Below are 18,210 nucleotides of genomic sequence, written 5' to 3' on the forward strand. Positions count from 1 at the left end.
GGCAGGCCTTCTCGAGGCAGCGCCGAGTTACGCCGGCTCTGGGGAAGCAGCCTGACCCGCTTCCCTGCCGGCCTCCAGGCTCCTCCTGCCCCACGTCAGGCGGAGCGGGAGCCCGGCTGCTCCCTTCCAGATGCAGCAGTGCCTGCTGCTCCGGAGCGAGGTCCGACCCCTTCCCTGCCAGAGCCGGCCGGTTGTGCAATGCTGCTTGCAGCCAGGGAAAATCCCTTCCTGGCCTCCACAAGCTCCTCTTGCATCCCGGAGCATGTGAGTGAGTGCATCACCACCCGCTCACTCATTGAAATCCAGCTCGGGGATTTGGCTCCCCAGCCCTCTGCCCTTACATGGGCAATTGCTCCGAGGCTGGTGGGACGGGGACGGGAGCAGCGCTGCCCAGCCCGGGCCAGCAGCGTGCCAGCAGCCTGCGCAGCTGGGGGCTGCCGACTCCATCCTCCCTTCTCGGGACAGCAAACCCTTCGCTGTCCCTCACGGCGGGACTCCCTCCCCCATACACACGCCGTCCGGAGGTGCCGTGGCACTGCAGGGCCCGAGGGCTCTTCCACCAGAGCCCTACAGATTACACCAGTGCCACCTGGGGTAAAACCCCAGACCTCCCCGTTCCCGTCCCCTCCCTGGGGGTGCAAGGGGCTGCATGGGGAGAAGAGGAGGAAGATCCGCCTTGGTGGAGGGCCAGCCCGCTGCCCTTCCCTGGGACTTGCCCTTAGGACGGAGAGAGGAACGGGGACACGGTGGTGGCAGCGGACACAACTGCTCTGCCTGCGCTGGCTGCTGGCATCTCACCCTGCTCCCCCCCGGTCATAGGAGCCGGGCTGCTCCGTGTCTCACTGGACTAAAGCTGCATCCAGCCCCATCCTGCGCCAAACCGAGCTGCTCATGCTGTGCTGGCACCGGCTCGGAGCGAGGAGGCTGCTGCCGGGCCGGAGGGGTGGTGCAAGGTCCCCCGGGCCCTCCGGCCGGGGCCCCTCTCCTGAAAGAGCCCGGCTCAGTTCTGCCGAAAACATGACCTCAGCTGAGGCCAGTGCAAAGGGTAAAACGTTCCTCAGCTGCACAGCCGGGAGACAGACACACAAGTTCACGGGGCTGGAGAAGGGCCCTGGGCTGCAGCAGGAGCAGGGACAGGCAGACCCCCATGTCCCCAGCGCTCTGCCTGGGGAGTGGGGTGACAGACGGGGGGCCCTGACTGTGCCCCGACACCCCTTGCGGATGGGTGGGCACTCTCTGTGTGGTGGTACCGAGCAGGGAGTGAGGCCAGGCAATGTCAGGGAGCCAGACCCACCTTGCCCTGGGCTCCCCACAGCCTGCAGCCCCCCTGCCCACCCCAATCCTGACGGGAACCCCCAAAGCCTGGCAGCACTGGCAGAGCCGCAGCTCACCAGCCTAGGCCAGGCCGTGCAGGGTCCGGCACACGATCAGGAGCCGGGATGGAGCGGCCCCTGCAGCGATGGGGACGCACGGAGAGACCAGTGGCAGTGTGTGCCATGAGGGGTGCGTGCCCCTCAGCTCCTCTCCTTCCCCTTCTCACCTTGCGTGGCTTGCCCGGGTGAGGGCTCACACAGCTCGAGGCAGCGGGACCCAGCGGTGCCTCGGTTTCCCTACTGGTGTGGTGTGGGTGATGCTGGGCTGCCGGCAGAGCTGCGCTGGTGTTTAGGGAGCGAAGATGAAAGGCGCCACATGACACAGACCTTACCATAACTGCTGCCAGACGGGGCTGCTGCGGGGAGGAGGAGGAGGGCGGGAGGAGGCACACAGAGGGTTCACGCGAGGATGGGTGGGTGGGGAAGGAGCGGCGTGCGGGAGGGACAGGGTCGGGCAGGGGGGCAGCTCTGGGCAGCGCCCAGGCCCCAGCGGTCCCCCACGCCCCGGGGTCTCCCGGGACGCGTCTCTGCTCTCTCTGCCCCGGGCCTTGTGCCGCTGCTGGGCTCCGCCACCTCCGCACCCCGAGCACGGGGCTCACCCCCAAACCCGCCCCTCCCCACCCACATCCCGGTGCGACCTAGCTGCGGGGGGCCGGCCCCCGGCTCGGGCTGGGGGACACACGGACACATCGCCACCACGACACCCGCCCACCCGGCACCCGCAGGCGCTGGCGAGGAGACCCTCGCTGCCCCCCCCCCCCGCGCTCTCATCGACACCCCCGCACCCCCCCCTTTGCACCCGAATTTCCATCCTCACCCCCCTCCCGCTCCCCTCCCTTGCACTCCAACCCTCAGCACCCGTCCCCTCGCCCCCCAACTTCCACCCCCGCCCCGCTGCCCCCGCCCCCGGCCGCGGCCCCCCCGCCGCCGCCCCGCCCGGTGATTCACGCCGCCCCGCCGCTTTATAGCGCCGCCGGCCCCGCCGCCGCCGCACAGGCAACAGGTCGCCGGAGCGTCCCGGTCCCGGCCCCGGCCCGTCCCGCCGCCCCGGCCCGGCCATGCCGCTGCGGCTGGCGCTCTGCCTGCTCGCCCTCTGCAGCCCCGCCGCCGCGCACGGTGAGTGCCGCCCGGGGGGGGCCCGGCGGGGGGGTGGGGGGGGCACCGGGGCAGCCGCTCCCGCCTGGGCCACTCGCCCATCCGGCCGTCGGTGCCGCCGCCGCGCCCCGGCCCGGCCCCACCGACAGGTGCTTGGGACAGGGGCGGCCCGGCCCGGGGTCCCGGCGCCGTTACCGGGCCCCCGCCCCCGCTCCGGGCGCCGCTATCTGCTCCCCCTGCCCCGGGCTGGGGGGTGCGGGCTGCGGGGCCGGGCTGGGCTCCTTCCCGGGAGGCTCTCAGGTGCCCGGTGGCACGGTGGAGCGGTGCCCGGTGCCACTCGGGTGGCCCCTGTCCCCCGGCTGTCCCTCCCCGGGGCAGTCGCCTCCATCAGGCTCGGTCCCGGGGCTGCCGCAGCGGGAGCGAGTGCCCAGGGTCCCGCACGGCCCCGCTGCCACATCCCGTATCGTGGCAGTGCTGGTGCCCGACCCCGACATCCCGCACCCCTGCGTGCCCTGGGATGGGGGCGACCACGGCAGCAGCCTGGCTGGCCCTGCCAGGCCCCCCGCATTGCTCCCAGGGTGCCTCTTGGGAAGGGGGTCCCTCTCCCCAGGCTGGGGGGCAGGAGAGCTGTGCTCTGGAGCTTTGTGCGCTGGGTAGGAAGAACTGGGAACGGCGGCCGAATCATGATCTGGGTGTGGAGTTTGCAGCTTGAACCCCTCCCGGTTCGGCTGACAGTGCTGGCAGCACTTGTGGGCGCTTGGGAGGTGTCCGGGCTCTTCGGTAGCTGTTTCCTCGCAGGGAAGCCATCCCAGCACCCAGGCCCGGACCCCGGTCCAGAGCTCCAGCAGCCCTTTCCAGCGCCGTGGAGCCGTGGCTGCTGCTGCCAGCGTCGGCTCTCCCGCAGCGGTGCTGGAGTTTCCGTCTTCCCCCCACGCGGTCCCGTTTCTCTCCATCACTCCCTGCCAGCGTGGGCAGGCGCCGCGCTCCCCAGATAGCGGCAGGTCAGGATGCCCTGACAGGCGGGGAAGGCTCCCGAGAGGCCCCTTGTGCTGCTGCAGCCCCTGGGATTGCATTTGGCATCGCCCCAGCCCACGGGATTTCCGCTTGCTGCTTCGCAGGGTCAAGTACAAGTGCTGGAAGGCCCCAGGCAGGGTCACGCTGCATCCCCCCCTGGCCAGAGCCCGGATCCCCCAGCCATGCTGAGCATGGGAGTGCTGCACCCTCGCGGCCGAGGCTCTGAGGATGGGGTGCCCCAAGAGCCCTGCGCTGCCCTTCTCCAGCCTGCAGCTGCCTGGCTCCGCTTGCAGGGCGGGTGGGCTCCATCCTCCCAGCCTGAGGCACATCCCTTGTCGGCGTCCCCACACCGCAGCGTGGCTCGGGAGGCGGCGGGTGCCCCAGTGCCACTGCCCGGGGCTGCACCCCAGAGGCTGGGCGTGTGGGCAGGGGGTGTGTGGATCTGTCCTGTGGCGGGTGGGATCGCTCTGTGTGCGGCTGTGCCCGCGGGTGGCAGTTGCGGGGTGAGCATGGTCCAAAGCCAGCACGTGGCTCCCAGGGAGCTTGGTACTGTTGGGGAGCTGGGGCCATGGGCTGCTGTAAAGGAAAACTAAGCTTGAAAGAGAAATTGGAGAAATCCATGGGGGATAAACCCACCGATGGCAGAGGTGTGTTGCCTGGCCGATGCTTCCAGACATGTCCAGGCCGCTGGTTGCCGCGGCCCAAGGGTTTGCTCCATTCACATCCACCCTGCGGAGCTGTGGCTGGACGTAGCCGGGCCTGGAGCCCCACATGCTTTTGGCTGAATGAAAACTGGGTGCATGGCGGGGGGTGGGTGGGGATGACACGCACCTGGGGTCCGAGGCGGGTGCTGACCTTACTTTGGAGCAGGGTGAATCCCTACTTTGAAGGGGAGCAACTCCAGCCTGGCACCGGCAGGATCCGTCCCTTCCCCCATCCCTCCCTCGCATCTTTAGCTGTTTAACAAACCTCAAACGCAGCTAATGAGAGCATAAACCCAAATAAGCGTCAGAAGAGGCTGGTTTGCAGAGGCGGAAATTGCAAAGGAATCACTCACAAAAAAAAAAAATATAACTGATTCGCTCGTGGGGTTAAGGAACAAACAAGCTTTTGAGTCAGAGGGATCTGATGCCGCTGGGCTGGCCCCGTCCCAAGGGCTGTGTCAAGTGCCCTGTTCTCCAGCCGGTGCCTCGGCCTCTCCTCGCAAAGGCTGTGGGTGTCAGGCCCCCGCACTGGGGGGACAGTGCCCAGCCTTCCGTGGGGCTGCTGGCACGTGCTGCTGGGGGTCCAGCACTCGCAGCCCAGGTGCCCGTCAGCCCTGCTTCCCGTGTCCCAGTGGGGAGGTGGTGGGGGCTAGAGCCTCCCCTCTGTGGGGTCGGGCAGGAGTTAGGCAGCGATGCAGGGAGGGCAGGGCGAGGGGTTAAGCTGCAAGCCCACACCCTGGCTTGCCAGCTGGCCATCTCCCAGAGCACCGGTTGTGAGTGCAGGGATAACTGATGCATCCCTGCAGTCCCAGTGCTGGGTTTCACGCGTGTTGCCAGAGGAGCCGGGCTGCCGGGACCTCGGGGCATTGGGACAGCAGTGTGGGCACAGACCTGCCGCACTGTGCCGGGGGCCCACAGGGACGCCTGCTCCGGGACAGCCCTTGTGCCACAGGAGAGGTGGGAGCCAGCATGGAGCCTCTTTAAGTTCCCAGCTTGTCCCACGCTGACCCTTCCCGGGCACTGGTGCTGTCCCCATGCCTCTGCCCTGCCGGTGGCCCGGCCATGGCAGGGTCTGGCTGCCCTTCGCGTGGTAGCACAGCGCAGCGGGGGCCCCTCACCCTCTACCCTCTCCGCAGGTGGGATCTGCTGGCTGCAGCAGGGGAAGGAGGCCAAGTGCACCATGATCCTGAAGACGGGCGTGACGTGGGAGGAATGCTGTGCCAACGGCAATGTGGACGTGGCTTGGTCTAATTACACCTACCCAGGCAACAAGATCAGCCTGCTGGGCTTCCTGGGGCTGGTGACCTGCCACCCCTGCAAAGGTGAGCGTGGCTGTGGGGCGAGTGGGCTGCGGCAGGGCCGAGCTCTGCTCGGGGAGGATGCTCGGAGCCCACAGCTCCGGGTGAAGCAGCAGCGATGGGGCTGGGCTGCCCCTCCCCAGGCAGGGCTGTCCAGTGCCCTCCTGGGCTGTCTGGGATGGCACAGGGACCCCAGGGACTGCTGACCCCATGCTTCTGCTGCTGCAGCTCTGGGACAGATGCTGCCAGGGGGCCAGGGCTCATGGACAGCCTCCATCCCCTGGCAGCTCTCACTATGTGTATTTTTGTATCCCCACTCTGGAGTGGGATGCGTGACCTGGGGCTTGGCTGGGCAGCCCGAGTGGAAGGAGCGGAGCTGGGGCTCCCTGTTCCCAGGTTAATGCTGCTGTGCCTGGGGCCTCCTGCCCCTACCCTTGCCAGGTCTGCTCAGAGGGAAACTTCTGAAGTTTTTTTTAAGGAAAAAAAGATCTATTTCTCTCCCTCTGCTCCCCCTGCCTCCTCCCAGCATGTGTGTGAAATGGCTTTATGTAACGGGCAGTTCCAGAAGTGGAAACTCTCCAGCTGTGAGTTCCAGCCCCGCCAGATGTTTTGGCGTGCACCAGAGGCACGGATCCCCCAGTTGCACTTGCGTGGCCGTGTGAGAACATGCTCGAGGACCTGCTGACCATAGTAGGCAGGAGCAGGTCTTTGGAAGGTCACGTTGTTATTTGCTTAAAGCTGGCGGGGAAGGCTCTTAAAACCACTTCTCCTGACCCCTCTGCACCCCTCGGTGCTGCTGCCCTGGCTGCTCCTCCGTCCTGTCCTGGCGAGGCTCGGGGTCACACACAGCTGAAGGGTGAGTGAGATCCTGGCCCTGGCTTTCTGCCCCGTCTCCCACCATGGGCTCAGCCCCGTGGCAGCTGGGCAGGCTGGCCCTGCTTGGTGGGTGCCAGGAGCACCGAGACCCTCTCCAGGGGCTGGCCAGGGAGCGCAGATCCCCCCCTGCCTGGGGCAGTGTGGTGGGGATGGGCAGCCCTCATCCCAGGGGTCTGCCCTCATCTCTCGGGGAGGCTGGGGGATATGGGGGGCTCTCAGTGGCCACAGACAGCAGCGGGCACTGGGGATCATCGCTGTGTGGGAGCAGAACCTTTGCTGAAATTGCCGAAGAGCCTGGCCAGCGTGTACACCGCAACTCCCCACCCTTCAGAAAGCCCCTGACTGTCCCATCCAGATGGAGCTGGTGCTGCTCCCCACCGGGCTCGAGCGAGCTGGAGGCCTTGGAAAAGGGTGGATGAGAGGAGCTGCGCTCCCACTCCCCGGGCTCGCAGCGCCAGGAGAGGTTACTCCAGGATAAAGTGGGCTGCAGCCACCAGCCCTGCGCCAGCAGCCAGGGCGGCCGAGCCCCGCGGGAAGGTACTGGCCAGACCCCGGGGGCTCCGCAATGAGCCTCTGGTGGGGAGGCAAAATTCCTGGCTGCAGCTGCTGGGGACACAGCGTCCCCCCCGGGGACCTGGCGCAGGGCGGGAGAGCCGGGCTGTGGGGTCGGGGTCACGGACGTGTGGCCCCGCCGCCTCCCTGCCTTGCTGAGACAGTCTGGATGGACGGACCCTGCCATGCAGCATCCCAGAGCAGAGGGCGACGAGGGTCCCGCTTGCTCCGGCAGTCCTGGGGCACAGGCCATGCCCCTCTGTCCCAGGGTCTCATCCCTGTGGCTTTCAGCAGAGATGCTGCTGGGGCTCAGCCTGCTGCTCTCCCCTTCCCTTGGACAGGCCCCAGCTATGGAAATGAGGGAGCAAACTGGGAAACTGTCTGTTTCCCACCAGGGAATTTCCCCTGGGGAGAGCTGGGCCAAGCAGACGGGGAATTTCCCCTTCCTCCTCCTCCTCCTCCTCCTGCCCCCCGCCGTCTCCCAAAGTGACCCATCTCCTGCAGGGAAATCCCCCTCTGTACCTCCCAACAGCTCCCAGCACACACCCTGTCTGCGGGAATCCCTCCTGCTTGGGGGTGAATCCCTGCCTTGGGAAGTTTCTGGGTCCTGCCTGGCCTTCCTCCCTGGGGGTGCTTATGGAGCCACATCCCTGCATCCAGAGGCAGCCCTGCGCCCCCCAACTCCTGGCACCGCTCGTGTCCCAGGGGGCAAAGGGTCCATTTGGGGTGAGGGCTGTATATGTGCTTTGGGGGGGCGAGGGGCTTCCGGCTGCCCCAGCCAGTAGCCCCTGTCCCCACCATGGGCTGGGTGCTGACCCCTTTGCCTCTCCCCATGGAGGCACCAGCATCCAGGACGGGCCCCTGGTCGGAGCCAGCGGCCCCTCTCCATCCCCGCCAGCGTGGGCACGGCCCCGGGGCAGTGCCGGGCGCTGGCAGGACCCTCTGAACCCGGCCCCCGTGCTGGCCGGGAGGCGACCCGGGGGACAAAGCGGCCGCCTGTCTGGGGATCTGCGCTCGCTGCTGCGTACCGCTCTTGTGTTCAAGTCACGGAGGCCTGGAGTGAAACAGGGCTGGGTATTGTCTGGTGGAAGCGGAGTTCTTGATTGCCCAGACAACTTGCGAAGCCCAGCTCCTTCTGGAGGAGCTGGGGCCTTACGGAGATAGATTTTTTCCATTGCACAAGAAAAAGAAATGTCTCCTTCCAAAAAAATAAATACGTAGAAATGAGTTAGCTGGTGCTGAGCGGAGGGCCGGGGCTCTGGCTGGGGCGAGTGCTGGACGATCGTGCGGAGCTCAAGCCAACGACCTGCTCCTTGGCGGAGCTGAGCAGATCCAGATGCTGCTCGGGGCAGCTCGGCGTCAGCATGTGTGTTGTGACCCCGGGAGGGATTCGGGACCCTGAGGGCTGATGCTGGCCCCGTCCTGGTTGGTGCCACGCGGCGTGGCCATGGGGTTGGGGTGCAGGCCAGCCCGGGCAGGTTGGATCCTTCCCTCGCGGGTGGCAGCCGTGGCCGCTTCCTCACGTGCTGCTCCCCTCTGTCCCCAGAGAGCTGCGAGGGGGTGGTGTGCGGCCCCGACAAGGTCTGCAAGATGAAGCACGGGCGTCCCCAGTGCGCCTGCGCCCCCGACTGCTCCAGCCTGCCCCGCAAGCTGCAGGTCTGCGGCTCCGACGGCTACACCTACCGAGACGAGTGCGACCTGCTGACGGCCAAGTGCAGAGACCACCCTGACCTCGAAGTGATGTACCAGGGCAAATGCAAAAGTAGGTCCGGTCGTGCCCCCACCCCGTTTCATTCCGTCCCCATCCCCTGTGGCCCTTCTGCTCCCAGCTCCACGTGGGACTGGTCCGAGCTGCGCCCCTGCGGAAGGAGATGAACGGCAGCGTGGGTCCCCAGGCCCACGCGCTCGCCGGCTCTCCTGCCGCACCGCAAGCCGCTCCGGTGCGCAGGGGAAGGGTCGCCCTGCCGTGTCGTGCTAGCACATCCAGGCACGTCCTCCCCTCTCCCACCCGGGAACCCGGGCCTCCCCTGTCCTCCCCACGCTGTGGGCAGCGTGTCCTGCCCCGAGCACCGGCTGCTCCCATCGTCCCGAGGCTTCAGCTCCACCAGCACGGCACGGAGGGTTTGTACCCGGTGCCGGGCCCTGGCTGTGCCCGGGGCGGGAAGGTCTGCCCCGGCGCAGAGCTTTGCCTGCGGCACACGGGGCTCTGTGCCTGGCGAGGGAGCGTCGCTCCGCAGCCAGCCCGGCGCTGACGGGCAGCTGCGGCCCCCAGCCCGCGGGGGAGTCACGTCCCTCAGCGTCGCCCTCGTTGCGCTGCCCGCAGCCGGCTGGAGCGGCTCCGAGCTGGCAGCCGCCCGGCTGGCACCCGCCGGCTGCCCACGGCCCTGGCCCGGCCACCGCGGTGGGGACGCGGCAGCGAAGCCGCCTGTGATGCCGACGCAGCCTGTCAGTGCTACGGGGGTTTAGCCTCACCGCAGGCTGAGGAACAACAGTCCGTAAAATGTCACTTACAAACATCGAGCCCCTTTTTTTGTTGTTTTGTTAAAGAGAGCAGCAATCCTCCTTGCCCTGCCAAGAACTGTCAGAATTATTATGATTATTTTTGCCAGCCCTCCTCTCTGAAACGCTTTGCCTGTCAGGCTCTGGATTGCACAGGGAAATGCAGGGCAAGAAATGTGAGTTGCGAACTGGGAGTTGCAGATGCCAAATCTCCTTCCAATCCAGCAGGGAAAGAGAGGAAGGCGGAGGGATGGCGTTACGAAGTGTTTATGGTGTCCGGGGAGTGCTGTGGGTCCCGCCGTGTCCCCGCTGCTGCTGCGGGGTTGTGCCGGGGCAGGGGGGGCTGGCAGGCTGCGTAGACCCCGGGGTTTTGCTGCGGGATAGGGGGGCGCATGAGCCCCCTGCTCTGTGCCAGCCCAGCAGAGCTCTGTGCAGGGCCTGATCCTGTCTGTGCAAGCTCCTGCCGCCCTCCGCCCCCGTGCGCCCTCGCTCGCAGGGCTGGGTCGAGTCCAGGGTGACCCTGCCCTTCCCCTCTCGCCGGGGCGCGCGGCGGCTGCCAGGCTGGCCGGAGCGGCTGCGGCTCCCTCTGCCAAGGCACCTGCGTGGGCTGTGCCCCTCTTGCCCCAGCGAGGTCCCGCTGTGCCAAGCCAGGCTCAGCCCCACGCGCTCAGGCTCTGCAGCCGGACGTCAGCTCCCCCTCCCCAAGGGCTGCGGGGCCACGCTGACCCTCGCGCCTGCGACATCGGCCCCTGCCAGCTCCTGCCCTCAGCTGTGGTGGCGGTGGGGGAGCTTGGGACCCTCCGCCCTGGCTCCACTCTGTCCCCCGGTAGCTAAAGGGGACCCGAGCTGCCCGGGTTTCCCTGGGACGATGCGTGCTGCCCACCGGGGTCAGAGGAGCCGCAGCGGGAGGACGGCTGTCCCCGGCTCACCTCGGCCGGGGAGGCTCAGCCACGGCTGCGTGTGCTTCCCCGCAGAGTCCTGCTCCAGCGTGGTGTGTCCCGGCACCCACACCTGCGTGGTGGACCAGACGGGCAGCGCCCACTGCGTGATGTGCCGGACGGCTCCCTGCCCCGAGCCCACCAGCCTGGACCACGCTCTCTGCGGCAACAACAACGTCACCTACCCCTCGGCGTGCCACCTCCGGCGGGCCACCTGCCACCGCGGCCGCTCCATCGGCGTGCGCCACTACGGGAGCTGCTCGGGTGAGCGGGGCGTCCTGGGGGCGGGGGGGAGTGGGCTCGGACCCCCCGCGCCCGGCTGCCCCTCACGCCCCCCCCTCACCGCCTCTCCCCCTCTCCCGCTCTGTTTCCAGCTGCGGCCAAATTCTCGTCGGAGACTGGCAATGCCGAAGAGAACTACGTGTGAATCCTCCCTCGCCGCAAGGCTGGACCCAGGAGACAGGGGCATTATGTGTATATTGTACAAACCGTATACCTGATATTTATTAAGATAAAAAGATCCTTATTTATACCTGTGTATGTTATGCAGTTGCAGGGGGCCCGATTCTTGGTCCTGCCAGCAGGGGAGGGGGCTCCCAGCCCGCGTGGCTGGAGCGATGCCGAGCCACCCCAGGGATGCTCCGGTGCCTGCAGAGCTCTCCGCCGGCCGGCGCCCGCTCCCGGCACTCGTACAGCCCTTCCTCACGGCCGGCACGGCGCTGAGGGGGCATCCGTGCTGCCGCGCGTTGGGCCCCCCCACGTGTCCTTGGCCGGCAGCCCTGGGCCTATTTATTTTTGGATTGAATTCTTGGTACTCTGCTGACGTTTCTGGCCAGGACCTCGAGGTCTAGAGGGAATCTGCGCTTTTGCCTTCCCCAGAGGGGCTCAGCCCCAGCTGCCAGCAGCAGGAAAGACAGCGTGGTGCTGCATCTGATTGGAGATAGATAGATATATATTTTATGTATTTTTTTTCCTCCTAAAGTTTTAGCATGTGTATGTTAAAACAGATTTTAGTTTAGGTTTTCCTGGGCCCATTCAGACCAGGCTCCCACCCATCCTCGGAGGGGATGCCAGTGCCCGGAGGGCTGGTGTGATGGCGGCTGGGCAGCGCTGCCCACTGTGGGCCATGGCAGCCCTGAGCGGGGGGCACGACTGTCCCCCCAGGCCCACCGCGCCCACCGCTGCTGCAGGTGCCCCTGCCCAGAGCCCACTGCCTGGGGGCCGGCCTGCCCAGACCCCTCTTCATCCCTCCCTGCCAAAACCCCTTTGAGAGCATCCCAGGCTGCTGGGGGGGCGGGGGGTGTCCACGGACCCCCAAGCCGTTTCCAGGGGTGGCACTGGGCAAAGCAGCCGTGCGGTGCCCCGGGACAGCGCTCCGCTCCCAGCCCCACTGCAGAGGGGCTGCGGGGGCACGGGGCCGGGGTGGCCGTGGGGAGCACGGCTCGGCGGAGGGGGACGGGAGAGGGGTGATGGCCCTGCCCCCTTCCCCCGGGGACCCCCAGCCCGGCTCCCCCTCGGCTGTGCAGTCCCAGCCCCTGCCCGCCCCCACCTCCCACACCCCCTGCTCTGTCGACACCGTCTGTATTTATTTTTACTACTTCTCTCATTTGTGTGTTGTCACCCATGTAAATACCATCTCATCTCTGACACCAAGAAGCTATTGCCTTTATATAAATATCATATATATAATATATATAAAAATACCCTATTTTCTATTTTTGTATGATTGCGTTCTGATTCCTGAGGCAGACGCTGTGGGAACATATACATTTCCTATTCTGTATTGTTAGGGGCATTTTACAGCTGTGTTACAATTTGGAGTATAATTAAAAAAAAGAATAAACGGTGCTGCGGGTCCAGTTTTGTTCAGCAGGTTCTGGGGCCGCAGGAAGCGGCTGCCTCCCCTGGGGCAGTTTCCCGCAGGGCTGTGCTGCCTGTGGCATCGCTGCTTGCCCCTCGCTGGGGGTCCGGGGATCGAGGCAGGTACGGGCAGGGGGACGTGGGGGCACGTGGGGTGGGAGAGCCCCTGGCAGCAGGTGAGGAGCTCGGCCCTGCTCCCAGGCTGCATCTGCTTTGGCTTGGCTGGCGCTGGGGTTTTTCCAGCCCGGCCGAGGCTGTTCTCTGCAGCGGGAGGAAAGGGGAGAGCGGGGAAGAGCAGCGCAGATAAATCTGTTCCCAATATCAGGCCGTGCCATGAGGGTTTGGTATTTCACAAAACAATTCCTGCCATTAATTGGGTCCTGATGTGCGATGCTTCCCCGGCGGTGGGAGCCCGGGCAGCAGCCTGCGGCTTGGCGCTCCGAGCTCAACAGGAGCCGCCGGCGCTTCCCCCATGCCGGGGAGGGGCATGGTGCAGCCCCCAGACCCCGCCGAGCCTCGCATAGGTCAAGCCCTGCCCAGCTCAGGACCTGCGGCGTGGATGGGCTCCGGCACGGCCCTGATGGCAGCGGGGAGCTCCCGGGGCCGGGCTGCCTCTGATAGACCCCCAACTCCCCCCCAGACCTGGGCAGGGGGGTTACACAGGGGGAAACTGAGGCACCATAAAACAGTGCTGGGGAGCGAGACCTTTGCTCCTGGCCGCACCCAGCACCCTCAGCCCTCCCTGTGGTCCAGAAGGGTGCTGAGCATCGCACAGGATCCAGCCCAGGCTGCAGCCAGGCTTAAACCCAGGTGCCTCGTGTGCCCCAGAGCTGCGCTAAGCCCAGCCAGGCACCGCTGCCAGGCAGCAGCACCTCAACCCTGGGTGGGCACAGCAGGCCCCTCTCCACCCACCCAGCTCAGCCATACACACCCCCCACCCATGGATTTTGGGGGTGGGCGTAAAGGAGCCGCCAAAACGCTGCGCAGGACTTTCCCTGGTGCCAGCGTTTCCCACACGTGGTGGTGTGTGGCCTCTACAGCCCGCCGGCAGCGCCTTCCTCCCCGAAGCAGCTCACCTCCCTCCGCCTGCCCCGGACAGAGGGTTTGGCCCCTGAAGCGCCTGGTGCGCTGCCACACGCCGAGCCCGCGGGCACGGGCTGCGGCGGCGACGTCAGCTCCCACCGATGAGCGGGAGATTTCGGCTTCCAAAACACGGCCGTGAGTCAGGCGCCGCCTTCTTGCCGGTTTTTGGGTGGTCTGGGACAAGCCGGGACAGGCACCAGCTCTCCAGGCTTCCCGGCAGTGTGCAGAAGCCCTGGGGCTGGCAGCCCTGCCCCAGCATCCTGGGGGGGTCTGCCCATGCTGCCAGTGCCAGGAGCCCAGAGGGATTTGGGGCTTCCTTGGAGGCTGGCAGCCCGGCAGGGGTCTGTCCTCTGCTGGGTGTCCCCCGTTGTCCCCAAGGCCACTGATGCCCGTGGCTGTGTGCCCCTGACCGCGTGTAAAGCTCCGCAGTGGGGAGCCGGGACTGCATCTGGAGAGGATGGGGCAGCCAAAGCCCCTGGAGCCCCCAGCGCAGGCACCATGGGGACCACAGAGGGGAGGGTGCCTTCTGGGGACCTCTTGGCACGGTCTCCTAGCCTGGCCTTCGTCCCCCCCAGCAGAGCCCCCGGGGGTGGGTAGATGGCCCGAGCCGGATGCTGCGGTCGGCTGCAGCCTCCTGCGGGACCTCCTGGGGGGTGGGGGGGGGCGCGGCCCCCGGCCACAGCCACAGCCACAGCAATTTGCAGATAAAACAAACAACCAGGAGCAGGGAACGCCTGGGTCTGTCCCAGGAGATGGTGGCGACACCGGGCAAAGTCGCACGCCGTGTGTGTGTGTGTCTCAGCTGAGACCTAGCAGCAGCTCGACACACGTCCGTCCGTCCCCGGCTGGCATGGGCAGCTCCTGGCCCCTGTGCCCGCGGCTGCCCAGCTCCCTCCAGGGCATGCGCCCGTCTGCACGCCCGAGCGTGCCGGGGAGGCAGGTGAGGCCTTCGATGGGATCCCCACGGGCTCTGCCAGCGCAGCCGGGCGGCTGGGAGCCCATCTGCCCCCGGGAGGTGTCTGTGGTTCCCCTGTTTGGGGGGTCCCTTAGCGCGGTGGGGAGGCTGCGGTGTGGGACGGGACGGGACAGGCCAAGACTAGACAGATGGGATGAGACGGGGTGGGACAGGATGGGATGGGGAGCCCCACCCCGGCGGGAAGGCAGCTCCGGCGCTGCTGGGGATGCTCCGTGGGGTGGCAGCGCCTGGATGCGGATCCTGGCTCCCCCGGGGCAGGGCCTGGTCCTGAGCAGGGGCTGGTGCTTCCCACCTTCCTCCTGCACCCCCTGCTGCAGCCACCTCAGCCCAGGACAAGCTGGGGTCTGGCAGGGGACCAGAGCTAAAACTGGAGCAGCAGGGTGGCCAGAGAGGGGGTTACAGTGGGCAGGGGCAGGACAGGAGAGGGGAAAGCTGGGAAACACCAGCCCCATTAGGATGGCAGCAGCTGCCTGGGCAGTGTGGGGTTAAGGATCGGCCCCAATCAGCCTCCCGGGTTCAGCAGCTGCCAGGAGATTAAAGGGGACTAAAACCCTAGCCCAGGCTCTGCTGGCTCCCTGGGCAGGTGGGTCTCAGGCTCAGTCTTGGCCTTCCCATCAGGTCCCTGGGGTACGATCAGGGTGGGCAGGGTCTGGTGGGGAGTGAGTGTCCCTGGGGCTCCTGCCTGTCCTAGAGCCAGGGCCCTTAAGTGGGTGCAGGGTGGGGAGAGGGAAAATGAATGGACAGAGGCCTGGGAATGAAGTTTTTATTGAGGAAGGCAAATGCTGCTGCTGCGAGAGGCTGAGTGAGGAGCTGGGGCTTCTTGTACTGCCGGGGAGGGGGATGCATCTCCCCTCGCCAAGAGGCAGAGTTGGTCTCCTGCCCTGCCCTGGGTTGAGGACCCCTAAATATCAGCTCCCAAGCTCCCCAGAGCTGGGAGAACCTGGGAGGCCTGGTCCTCTTCTCCCACCCTGGGCACTGCCAGACAGCCAGGATGCCTCAGCCCCTCTCCCTGCAGCCTGTCTGCCTCCAGGACCCCCTCCCAGCCCCGGCTAGGGCTTTGTCTCTGCCTTCTGATGGCGGTATCCGTGCACGGTGTGATTCACCCAGTCGATGTAGTTGGAGATCTTGGTGTAGATGTCAGGGTACCTGCGGTCCCCACATCTCTCCCCAGAGAACGAGACGATGCCGTAAACCTTTTTCTTGAAGATCAGGGGTCCCCCAGAGTCGCCCTACAAAGCAAAGGGGTGGGAAGGAGACTAGCGGGTCTCCTGGAGGGGGATGGCTGGGGGGCACGGGGCGGGGAGTGCACTCACCGCGCAGACGCCCTGCAGCGTGGTGTTGCGGCTGGCCCCGCACAGCATGTTGGGCGAGACTTTGCCCTTCCACAGCGTTCGGCAGAGTCTCCGCTTGACGATGGTGGTGACAGTCTCCATCAGCTCGGTGGGCTGGTCACCATAGTTAGAGATGTCCCCCCACCCCACCACATTGCAGACAGTGCCGGGCTTCAGGTCGATGTGCGGTGAGGGCAGGCGGGCCCGCTTCACGTACTCGTTCAGTGTGGCCGACCTGTTCAGCTGGGAGGGGAGCCGGGGATGTGGGTGGCTTTGCTGGTGGGGCAGAGCCCCCCAGTCGCTCCTGCCTGGGTGCCATGACCCCCAGCACCCCATCACATGCTACCCCAGCTCCCCGATTGTGCTGGCCCGCCCCAGCCCTACCCTTCCCTCTTCAGAGGTGGGGGCCCCCCTGCCAGCCCCTCTGCACCAGTCCCAGTCTGCTCTAGAGAATGGCTGCCCGGGAGCGGAGGGAGCTGCCGATCGGGCTGGGGTTGGCGTGTCCTCATCCGCCTCCATCACACCCCACGGCTCGGTCCCGCTTCTCCGGAGAAGCACTGACATCTAGTGTCGGCTCGGGCCCGCGTGGACATTTCCCTCCTGCGCCCCGCGGGGCAAGGGGCACCCCATTTCCCTCCTGTGCCCCACGGGGCATGGGGCACCCCATTTCCCTCCTGTGCCCCACGGGGCATGGGGCACCCCATTTCCCTCCTGTGCCCCACGGGGCATGGGGCACCCCACCCTCTGGCCAGAGGATGCTTACGACCTCCCGGCAAGCAGGTCCGTGACGGCCGGCGGCACGCGTGGGACTCACCCTGAGCAGGCGGATGTCGTTGTCCACTGAGCCGGGGTTGTAGCGTGGGTGGGCGATGGACTCCACGATGCTGAAGACCTGCTGGGACTTCTCGGGCTCCTGCAGCCTGTGGGCGCCCAGCACCACGCGCACCGAGGGGTTGCGCCTGTGGCAGAGGGGCCCTGTGTGGGTGCTGCCATGGCTGGGGGTGACTGGGGAAGGGGAGAAGCGGGCTCAAGGGGACCATGGATGGATGGGAGGAGGGTTGCTCCAGGGCTGCGTAACCCCCTGGGATGGGGGTATCTGTTTGAAGGGGGGGGTGCCCTGTCCCGGGGTGGGGGGGAACGGGAGGTGCGTGCCCTGTGTGGGAGCGTGGCTCACCTGGGAATGAGGCAGTGGGCTGCTGTCATCACCCACTTGGGCCACACCAGGAAGCCCCCGCAGAAATGCTGCCCATCCATCTGGATAGAGGCGGTGAAGGGCCAGGAGTGGGGTACCGCCGCCTTTCCCCCGATGATCCGGCTGCCCTGGGTGCCTGGTGGGTGCAGGTGGTCACCAGCTGCCGGGGAGTCTGGGCACAGCTCTCTCCTGTGTCTGTCCTGCTCCTGGCTGTATGTCCCAAGCGCCCCAGCCCTACCCACAGGTGCCAGGGAGCAGCTGAGCATTGGCTCTGGCCGAGGAGGGCTGAGCATGGCAGGGCAAAGCCTCCCCTGCACTACGGTGCTCCAGCCCAGGGTCCCCATCTCCCGCCTGGGCCGTGGGGACCAGCCCTGCAGCCCTCTCAGCCCCAGCTCTCCTGTTACCTGCTGGGGCCAGTGCTGGGAGCAGGACGGAGCCTCCCAGGCTGAGGATGAACAGCCCAGCCATGACCATGCTGGCACAGAGCGGGCCACTGCCACCTCCTCTGGGGCCACTCAGGGGTGGCGGGTGCTTAAATAACTCTGCCTGGGTGCCGGTGGATATCTCCCTCCTGCTTCCTCCTCTCTGGGTGCTGCTGCCTTGTGCAATTGCTGTGGGGTGGGGGGCACTGGCAGTGCAATGCTGCGCCGGGGGTAGATGCAGCGTTGCAGCTTCCCCCAGAGCGGCTGCTTGCTGGGAGGAGAGCGGACTGGGGAAGGAAGCAAGAAAGCAAAGAGACTTCCCAACCCAGTTCTGGCTCCTTTTGTGCCTTGAGCTAATCAGGATCAAACCCCTCTCCTCTCAGCGGAGAGGTGGGAGCAGCAGGGCTCCACCACATCCCCAGACACCTCCCAGGACGTGGCAGGATCCCTGGGGATGGCTGGAGCCTGGCTTGCGCGGGCCGTGCAGGCACTGTGCTGTGCTTGGATCTTACGCGTCTTTCGGTCCCTCCAGAGGTCGCCTGGCTCTGGGATGGTGCTGTGGGTGGAGGGGCAGTTTGCTTCCCCCGGGCTGCAAGAAGGGCTGCAGGGTGTACGAGGCTGTGGGTGCACTGGGATGGGGGGACAGGGGCCCCACTGGCGGGGGCAACCATCGCTGCAGAGCTAGGCTTGCTCCAGGGCCGAGTGCAGAGCTCTTGCCCTGGCAGCAGGCAGATTTCCCAACGTCGCCGTGGTTGGAGGCTGGCTTGGGGTTTCCTGTGTCAGTTTGCCAGCATTTGCCCAACGTGAAGGTTGCATTGGGACATTGGGAAAGAGAGGAGTGGCGAGGGGGGATGCGCAGTCCGGGCTCCCCCTTTCTCCATCGCCTCCCAGGTTGGCCCCCGTGCCGTCAGGGCTGCGTGCCGGGGATGCGGAGGCCCTGGCTCGGTGGGATGGATGACCGTGGCCTTTGGCCGGGGTAGTGCCCAGGGTGGGGACC

The 18,210-nt window shown here is 66.5% G+C and overlaps 2 protein-coding genes across 2 annotated transcripts; one reads left to right on the forward strand and one right to left on the reverse strand.

Moving 5' to 3' along the window:
* Positions 1–2,330: 2,330 nt before the first annotated feature.
* FSTL3 (follistatin like 3) lies at positions 2,331–12,187 on the forward strand. Its single transcript, XM_064469716.1, has 5 exons — positions 2,331–2,489; positions 5,323–5,508; positions 8,459–8,674; positions 10,386–10,613; positions 10,724–12,187. Exons 1-5 carry the CDS (start codon positions 2,432–2,434, stop codon positions 10,774–10,776), a joined length of 741 nt encoding a protein of 246 aa, XP_064325786.1. The 5' UTR covers positions 2,331–2,431; the 3' UTR covers positions 10,777–12,187.
* Positions 12,188–15,023: 2,836 nt separating this feature from the next.
* Positions 15,024–17,884, reverse strand: PRSS57 (serine protease 57). The gene is made up of 6 exons (XM_064469898.1): positions 17,869–17,884; positions 17,196–17,402; positions 16,774–16,927; positions 16,414–16,558; positions 15,582–15,842; positions 15,024–15,497 (listed from the first exon to the last, which is right to left on the reverse strand). The coding sequence occupies exons 1-6, from the start codon at positions 17,882–17,884 to the stop codon at positions 15,318–15,320; spliced, it is 963 nt and encodes a 320-aa protein (XP_064325968.1). The 3' UTR covers positions 15,024–15,317.
* Positions 17,885–18,210: the final 326 nt, after the last annotated feature.

This window comes from Phalacrocorax carbo, chromosome 19, assembly GCF_963921805.1.
Source record: "Phalacrocorax carbo chromosome 19, bPhaCar2.1, whole genome shotgun sequence".
NCBI lineage: Eukaryota > Metazoa > Chordata > Aves > Suliformes > Phalacrocoracidae > Phalacrocorax > Phalacrocorax carbo.

What these genes read in the sequence shown, in the direction of transcription:
- FSTL3 (XM_064469716.1), top strand. Translation starts at nt 2,432, where the DNA reads ATGCCGCTGCGGCTGGCGCTCTGCCTGCTCGCCCTCTGCAGCCCCGCC. An exon ending in GACCTGCCACCCCTGCAAAG is followed by an intron (nt 5,509 to 8,458) that starts GTGAGCGTGGCT and finishes CTCTGTCCCCAG; the next exon opens with AGAGCTGCGAGGGGGTGGTG. An exon ending in GTACCAGGGCAAATGCAAAA is followed by an intron (nt 8,675 to 10,385) that starts GTAGGTCCGGTC and finishes GCTTCCCCGCAG; the next exon opens with AGTCCTGCTCCAGCGTGGTG.
- PRSS57 (XM_064469898.1), bottom strand. An exon ending in GCCCACTGCCTCATTCCCAG is followed by an intron (nt 16,559 to 16,773) that starts GTGAGCCACGCT and finishes CCTCTGCCACAG; the next exon opens with GCGCAACCCCTCGGTGCGCG. An exon ending in CGCTGCAGGGCGTCTGCGCG is followed by an intron (nt 15,498 to 15,581) that starts GTGAGTGCACTC and finishes TTTGCTTTGTAG; the next exon opens with GGCGACTCTGGGGGACCCCT.